Source organism: Telopea speciosissima, chromosome 9, assembly GCF_018873765.1.
Source record: "Telopea speciosissima isolate NSW1024214 ecotype Mountain lineage chromosome 9, Tspe_v1, whole genome shotgun sequence".
Classification (NCBI taxonomy): Eukaryota; Viridiplantae; Streptophyta; class Magnoliopsida; order Proteales; family Proteaceae; genus Telopea; species Telopea speciosissima.
The window spans coordinates 46,450,127-46,459,252 of record NC_057924.1 but is presented as its reverse complement, the minus strand read 5'-3'; the positions used below and the strand labels follow the sequence as shown (position 1 = coordinate 46,459,252).

General features: G+C 36.9%; 1 protein-coding gene and 1 pseudogene across 1 annotated transcript; one reads left to right on the top strand and one right to left on the bottom strand.

Moving 5' to 3' along the window:
- The first annotated feature begins 1,289 nt into the window (after positions 1 to 1,289).
- On the top strand, positions 1,290 to 4,484 carry LOC122638962 (disease resistance protein RUN1-like). The gene is made up of 7 exons (XM_043831812.1): positions 1,290 to 1,937; positions 2,095 to 2,334; positions 2,724 to 3,026; positions 3,130 to 3,276; positions 3,392 to 3,571; positions 3,687 to 3,821; positions 3,966 to 4,484. Exons 1-7 carry the CDS (start codon positions 1,290 to 1,292, stop codon positions 4,482 to 4,484), a joined length of 2,172 nt encoding a protein of 723 aa, XP_043687747.1.
- Positions 4,485 to 6,825: 2,341 nt separating this feature from the next.
- Positions 6,826 to 8,813, bottom strand: LOC122639608 (annotated as a pseudogene).
- Positions 8,814 to 9,126: the final 313 nt, after the last annotated feature.

The window sequence follows — 9,126 nt, the reverse complement described above, 5'->3', positions numbered from 1 at the left end:
ACCTCCCACGTATCTCACACTAGTCACCATGCCCTCATACATATCTCTAATTACATCGGCGAAGAGCATACACCAAAGTTTTAAAAAGGAACGTATCAAATCTGGGATATAAAAGTTAAAAGTTAGCTTGCAACAAGGGCCTAAGTTGGTAGGCATAGCAAGCAATTATGATTACAAAATATTTTCACATTGAAGAGAAATTTTCTTTTGTATTTTAATATTAAACCACTAGAGTATTAGACCAACCATGAATATGAGTGAGTTTCCGCTGGATGTACACTTAGTAGTGGACACATGTCCCACCATCTTTTAGGGCAAACAAGGAGCATTCTGGAAAACAGAAGAACATATGTCTATTGATGAGTATGCGTGTAGTGGAGCCACGCTTCATTATAATCCACACTCATACATAATTGATTGGAATGAATTACTTTTACTACTTACAAAAAGGAAGTTAATTACCATAAAATTACCCTTTCCTCAGGTAGCTTATTCTTTGACTTTTATCAAATTAGTTGTAGGGTTTTAAAAGAAGAAATAAGGGCGCATGTTCTTTGTTCGGGAGCTGCACTGAGCATAGGCTGCGCCCAGACACATGGAGTGGGACAAGGGTGGGATTTGGATCATTAGGGGGGGTGCTGGTCATATCGCCCGCCCCCACTGTGTCTGGGCGTACCCTGCGCCCCTAGTGCAGAGAACTTTATCCCAATAAATAAATATTGCATTTAGGTTTTTCAAAACAAACAAAGTTTAAACAACTTATAATGTGATACATATTATATGACAATATAATCTATTGTTGACCTCCTATCTTTGTTCTTTAAACCAATGTTGTTTGGTCCATCAAAGGTTGGTGTTGTTTCCCTTCTACATGTGGATCATTAAGGTATCAATTTCGTTCCTTGTTATGATTTGGCATGCATTATTTGATGATATTTATGGCTCAGTTGTGAGACAATTGTGAATAAAAAATACCCATGATTCTCATTATTAGTGCTAACCATTTATAATTTTTTTTTCTATTCCATCTGAAAGTTGAGGAATCTCTTATTTTTTGTATTAGAGACTTACGCATCGTTACTTATTGTTTTGATTTACTCTTATTCATGAGAAATTGCAGGGATCAGTCGAATATAGTCGAGTAAATTGTTCAAAGGGCTTTGAGAGAACTAAACAACACCCCATTGGATGAACGTAAACACCCTGTTGGAATAGATTCCCACATTGATAAACTACTTCCTTTGTTAAATATTGGTTCCGATGATGTAAGATTTGTGGCAATCTGTGGCATGGGCGGTCTTGGAAAGACAACTATTGCAAAGGCTGTCTATAATTGCATATTTAAAAGCTTTAATGGAAGTAGCTTTCTTATGGATGTGAGACAAGAAGCTTCACAAGGAAATAACAGTTTAGTTTCTTTGCAAAAACGACTTCTTAAAGATATCTTCAAGACGGACCTGGACATAAGCAATTCTTCTCAAGGATCAAAATTGTTAGAAAAGAGACTTTGTAGAGAAAAGATTCTTCTTATTCTCGATGATGTGGACGATTATGAACAACTTGATACATTAGCTGGTGGAATCAATTGGTTTGGTCAAGGAAACAGGGTCATCATAACAACTAGAGATGACCATTGTTTGAATGTACATAAAGTTGGTAAAGATATTAAAATATATAAGCCTGAAGAACTAAATGCTGAGAATTCTCTTCAACTCTTTAGTTTGCATGCCTTTTCAATGAGCAAACCTCTTGAAGATTTTAAGGAGCTTTCATGTGAAGTCGTACAACATGCTGGTGGATTACCCTTGACCCTAGAGGTGTTGGGTTCTTCTCTATGTGACAAAAACAAAGAAGAATGGGAAGATACATTAAGAGGATTGAAAGATATCCTTGATAACAAGGTCTCTGGAATGTCGATAAGAAGCTATGATGACAAGGTCTTTGCAAGGTTGATGATAAGTTACAAAAAACCTAAGTGACCAAGCAAAAATCATATTTCTTGATATTGCATGCTATTTCATTGGATGGAAAGCAGAAGAATCAATTCCACATCATATTCAACGGGGTACAAATGCATTTTTAGATTTCTATCAGCGGAAAGGAAATGAAGCAATTCCAATATGGGAAGCTTGTGAGTTGTATCCAAGATTAGCCATAAAAGAACTCACTCAAAAGCACCTCCTAAAGATGGATGTTGATGGTAGATTGAGAATGCATGATGAACTTCGATTTATGGGAAGGAGGATTGTCTTGAAAGACAGCAATAGGCATCCTGCCAAGCGTACCAGATTGTGGTCTGCTGATGAGATCTCAGAAGTATTAGAAAAAGGCAAGGTGAGTGTCATCCTTATTTTGTTTTTTTTTTCACTTTTTTATTTTAAATAATTATTTAATCTTAACATGGGCTGTCAGTACATGTGATAGTGAAAGATTGGCAACTAGCACAGATAAGCAACCGCATTGTGCAAAAATGCAAAATTTGGGACCGGACCACCTTTAATCTACTACCCCTCCTAGGATCGTACGGAAGTAGGTCTAGCACTACCAGAGATTACCCTTTTAAACATATAATCTTAGTTTGTCATGATAAATTACTACTAATTAGAAGAGAATGAACCAAGCACAAAAATATTTTTCCATGTTCTTTTTCTTTTTTGTTTGTTTTTTTGTGGGATTTGTATGCATCAAACTTTCTTTACTTGGAATACTATTTTCTGCTGTAGGGAACTCAAATGGTTGAATGTATCCTCCTTTCATCTGCAATGGATTTAAGCTTTGATGCCTTTGACAAGATGCCCAATTTAAGATTTCTTAGAGTTGGTAGTGATGAGGTTGTTGATGAGGATAACAAACTCATCACTGGGGATTTTTCGCACCTTCCTTATAAATTAAGATGGTTCCGTTGGGTTAATGCACCTTTGGAAATTCTACCAGCCAAATTTTATCATGAGGATCTAGTTCATCTTGATTTATCAAAGAATAACATCAAACAAGCATGGAATGATAGACCTGAAAATAATATAAAGGTATAGTATGGTTGTAATTTTAATTTTTTCATTGACATGGTTAATTATTATCAAATTTTAAATTTGAAGACTTAATTATATTATTTCATTCTTTGTTTGACAGCGGTTTCAAAAATTGAAGGTTCTTAATCTCCGGGGCTGTCGTCATCTGTCCATCTCTCCCGACTTCTTCTCATGGTTTCCGTGTTTACAAAGATTGGATCTGACGTCCTGCGATAACCTTTTGCTCCCAGATAGTATCTGCCAGCTGGTTTCTCTCAAAAGTCTCGTTCTCAATGGTTGTTGGTCAATCAACAAGTTGCCTAGGTCCATAGGTAATCTGAAACATTTGGTTCAGGTTTCGGTAATTGGGACAAATATTGAAGAACTGCCTGATGGGGGTAGGGCAGTTAGAGAAGCTTGAGAAACTAGAGCTTTCAAGTTGCCTTGAGCTAGTGAGGCTACCAATATCAATGCGTAGAATGAGGAGTTTGTCTTACTTTGACATGACAAATACTAAGATTGTAAAATTACCAGATGATTTTTCAGAGCTCTCGAGCTTAGAGGTTCTAAGAATGGGTATGGTGGATAGTCACAAAAAAAACATGGGGAGGAATCAACCACCTCCAAATCAGTTTTCCTTGCAAACTTCAGGAGCTATATTTGGAAAGCTACATGCAGCTTGAATCTCTCCTAGAGCTTTCCTCCACTTTAACTCGTCTGGAACTTAAGAACTGTCGTTCACTGCAGATAATTTCAGATCTTTCACACTTGGAATGTTTGAAGGAATTATCACTTAATGATTGCCATTCATTGGTAAGATTACCGGATTTGTCAAACCTTCAAAAATTGAGGAAATTGTGGATTGAAAGTTGTCAAATTTAGAGGAAATTCCTGTCCTTGATGGAACAGAATCCTTGGAATTGTTGGGAGTGGAATATTGCCCCAAATTAACAAGAGTTACCAGATTTGTCAAATCTGAAAAGACTCAGGATATTAGACCTTAAGCATGATGAAAACCTAGAGGAAATTCACGGTTTTGAAGGAACAGAATCCTTGGAAGAGTTGAGTTTTCAGGGTTGCCACAAATTAAGAAAGTTACCAGATTTGTCAAACCTGAAGAGTTTGAGCGTGTTAGACGTGAGTGGTTGTAAAAATCTGGAGGAAATTCATGGGCTGGAAGGAACAAAATCCTTGAAAGAGTTGGATGTGGAGGGTTGCGACAAATTAAGAGAGTTACTGAATTTGTCTAACCTGAAGCGATTGGTTACATTACACATCAAATGTGTAAGTTTACAGAACATTGACGACCTCAAAGGAACAGAATCCTTGGAAGAATTGACAGTGGGAGATTGCCACAAATTAACAGAGTTACCGGATTTGTCAAACTTGAAAAGATTGAGGAGTGTGTGTATTGTCCGTTGTGTAAATCTAGTGAAAATTCATCGCATGGAAGGAACAGAATCCTTGGAAAAGTAGAGAGTGGAAAATTGCCACAAATTAACAGAGTTACCGGATTTGTCGAACCTGAAAAGATTGAGGAGTATGAATATTAAAAATTGTGTAAATCTAGTGAAAATTCACCGCATGGAAGGAACAGAATCTTTGGAAGAGTTGATTTTGGAGGGTTGTCACAAATTAACAGAGTTACCGGGTTTGTCAAACGTGAAAAGATTAAGGAGGATAGTTATTAATGGTTGTGTAAATGTAGAGAAAATTCATGGCTTCTTCGAAGGAGCTGAATCTTTGCAAGAGTTCACAGCGAAGGGTTGCTACAAATTAACGGAGACAACGAGGAAGATATATGGGCAGGTACTGAATCCACAATCTCTGCTGTAACTTTTTAAAAATATATGGAGCTCGATCCTTTTCTATGTACTACTAGCAATAAGTAGTAGTAGTAGAGGTAATTAAGATATTGACACTCGATTCTTTATTTATAATTTATAATTATATGCAGGGAAGACTTGTTGTTGATGCTGATTATTGGGGAAAAACCACATCAATTGCTGTTGATGATGATTATCAGGGAATTAACTCATCACCAATTGTTGCTGCTGCTGCTGCTGCTGATGATGATGATGATCAAGAAGAAGGGTCGTCACCAATTCTGTGTGTTGGTTTTTGCATTGACATCTGGGAAACTGTTGGAACAAGGGATGTACTTTGTTATTGTATCTGTCGGGGAGGAAGAAGGATTAAGTTTAGACATTCGATTAGAATTGAGGACGACAACATTGAATTGATCACTAATAATAATAAGCTTAAGAGACACATAATCTACATCCACCATTTCAAAGGCTTTGATTGCATTATGGGAAAATGTTCTCTGTGTCAGAGCGCAGGCTGTGCTCAGACAAATGAGGGTGACAAAATGACTGCCCCGCCCCCTAAATGGCGGAAATACCGCCCCCATGTGTGTTTGGGCACAACCTACACTACGTCAGAGAACTTCAACCCTTACATTACATATTGGGAAAATTTTCCCACACCATCAGTCTACTATTGTCTTCTCACATGAGATTTTTCAATTGTTTATCTACCCTTTTCTAACTATATGGGCCCCGCCCCATATAGATGATAATGTTCTTGTGCAACCGTTGATGTGGCGTAGGAGATTCTCCATCAATCTGGCATCATCGATCATGAAGAACCCTCTCCCTTATGTATATATAACCTATAAATTCTCTTGGGTTGTTCACCACTTACTTTCAGTTTTTTATTTTTTATTTTTTTTTGCTCTGCTCACTAGCAAGTGGTTGAACGATATCCTATCTAGGTGGTTTGTTTTCTTTTAACCCAGATAAAGCTAATGACTTGAATGTGGTTTAATGTGGGAATATGTTTTGTGATTAGCCGGCCTTTACCAAGATACCACACTAACTAGATAAGTATGAGTGTGCCAATTTAGGACCAAAACCTAGAATTGGACCAAAATTGATTTGCTAGAACCAGAACCGATTACCTTATTAAGTTATTGGTTAGGTTCTAGATCTGAATTTTGAAACCGATTAGAAAATGGGATTGGTTGTTTTCGGATAGGTCTCCCAACGGTTTCATAACCAAAAGACAAGTTTGGAACTGGTTGGAATCGGAATTACCAAAGCCGTTCAAAAGTTGCATATAATCATATATTTGGTATTGGTGATTAGGATTTAAGATTTTTGGATTCATTGGTATGCTTAACATTAGAGATTTCCTTTTAAGCATTTCTGTTCATATTTGTATACGTTTGCTTCTGGATGGACATTTGGTTATGTATGTATGCTTAGGAATATATAATTGGTAATTTATGTGATCAGCTAAAAATTTAAAATTTTTTGACACTTGTAATAGTGAATGGAGTCGATTAAGAACCAGAATCGTCTCATCCATTAATAAATGGTTTCTGATCTTAGGTTTGGAACCAGTTATATAAATGGGTCAGTTCTGATCTTGATCCCTTAGGACTGAAACTGAGTAGGAATTGGACCGATTGCCGAGAACCGGATTTATGTATACCCTTACTGAAATCTTATTTGAAGATAAACCCTCACATTCTGTTTGAATACTAGGGAATTGCATAGAATTTCAAAGAACTAGTTTACCATCGAACCCATTGTGAACCCCAAGAACAACCCCATTGAATGCACTATGAATGGTAATACCAAAGAACATAGAGGATTAGATTCCATTGTAAATGAAGAGATTTTCAAAGATTTGGGAGCTGCAGCTCTGCAAGAAAATCCCCTTTTATTGAAGAAAAAAAAAATAAAAAAGGCGTACCCAATGCACAAGGCTCCTACCATAAAAATTATTGAGCCAAAGTAGTTTTATTGACTCCATATAGAGCTATCAGCTATAGAAAGCGTCCTAAGCATAGGCATTTGGGTTCTCCAACAGGTAAGCTTCCACAACCTTGGAGACCCCTATTGCCATATCCTTGCCAATCTTTATTTCTTCTTCTTTAACTTCGCAGTCATCAATAGTGTGGAACTCACTATTAATCTTGCAAATTGATCTACCATTTGGAGAGTCCTCAAACTTAACTTTTTCAGCAACCTTTATGATCTTGTCTCCAATTACACCACCTTCGATCAAAGTATGCTTGCATATGAAATTCTCTTTGTCAAGTTCTTCGATCCGGTGCTTGATGCATTTGAAAGGGCTACTTGCATGTTAGACAAGAATTAAAATGTGTTCATGTTATTTTGTCTATGAAATGTTGATGAGATTCTTTTTATTTGAAAGTAAAAATGGATTTCCAAGTCTACTAGGTATAGTAAAATTTTAAGACCAGATCTTACTCATATTTCAAGTTTCATCCTAAACAGAGTTAGCAAAGTGACAAAACAAAGCATTGAAAATCTTTGAGTAGCAAAGTGGTAGGTGAATTTGATACATTTCCAAAATAAACAATTATTTAAGTATCCAACGGTTGAAATTGTCACATTATCTTTTACATGCCACAAAATGAGTGCGTGTACAAACCATAAATATTGCTTAGACCGGCCAATCCAAGAAAGTTTGCTTTATGAAGTAGAGAAAAATTTCTACATTCTTTCTAAAAATATTAGGCCCCAATGCTAAACTTTACAATCCTTTTTGTTACTCTAGATGTGAAAAGCTCTGCAACCAAAATTTTATATCCCTTTTCTTTTCTTTTACTTCCATCAATTTTACACAAATAAATAGAACCTGGCTAGTGAAGCTTATTGAGTTTAATATGTGTTGATACTAATATGGATTGACTGATATATGTGCTAGATCTGATCAAGATCTTCTTGGGCCACACAAGAAGGCATTCCTATGTGGAAAATTAAAAAAAAAAAATATTAGAGGACCGAGTTTCCCTCCATTCACATTGAATGGGATCTCATTCAGAGAGGAATGGTAGAGGGCGGGAAAGGTTATTGGGAGGGTATTTTGGAATATACTTAACCCCTAGGAGGGGTTTGTGAATCTTAGGATGGTGGATGAACCGTCCTCTGTGGGTGGAGGGAAACTTAGTCCAAATTTAAATTTCTTGCGAAGTTTTACAATTTAAAAAATGAACTTCGTGAGATGACAGAAAACGATTTCGTCAGTCCGAAGGTGATTTCACATTTGAAAGAAGAATATTTCACCTTCTCTTTTCTTTTCATTTCCATTGACAAAAGGACAACTAGAAAAGAAAAATATGGCCTTAAAGCTATTCAACAAACAAATGTTTCTTCTTTTCTAATTCCTTTCTTGCCAAATAAGTATGATCTTGGAGCTATTTGACAAATCAATATAATAGTTTAGGGAGAAAGAATGCCACCCGGTCGCATCAGACAAGCTGCCCCTGCTCCCTGACATAGGGGTGCACGAAATGACCACTACACCCCTTATCATTTCTAGGGTCCAGGGGGTATGGTGGTTATTTTGCGCTCCCCTGTGTCAAGGCACAAGGCTGCTTGTGCTGCCCGACCAGGTGGCGTTCTCTGTCCCGACAATTTATTGCAAACATATAACCCATGGATTGAAATTCTTTTAAGCATACAAATTCAAGGCTTATCAATGTGGTCTCCTCAAGTGACCCTCAATATATATGCTTTTGTTTCTCATGAACAGAGATTTTTCCTTAAAAAGTGAAAGAAATTGAAGATGGAAATTAATTAAGGCAAACCTTCAGCTAAATTGGTCTGTTCAATGGATTCAGGCCTCCATCACCTTGAATTTCAATGCTCTTGATCTTGTCAGGAAGGAGCTTGGGAAGTAAATTGTGTGCATCAAGGACTCCAGCCTTGAAAATCCTGGCAGGAGAGATTGGGCCAGGATCTCCTTTAAAGGTGGTGACACCCATTCTGTTCTTTTTTATTTTATTTTTGGTAATATAGAACTAGGGTTTATAGATTATGAGAAAGGTTCTGGTATTTATAGAAGGAGATTTAGGGGACATGTGTCTCTAGGTGGATCGGTAGATTTGGATAGGAGTGACTCTTTTTTTGTATCTCCATGCATCCCTCGGTGGACCATGCAACTATTGGTTGTCTTTGATTTTTAACGCTTTATTTTACCACTTGTTCCTTTTGAGATAGAGTTTGAAAATCTGATCGGATTGGATCGGCTGATTTGGACTGATCTTGTACAAAAACTACGGTTTAGGAGCTTTTTAGCT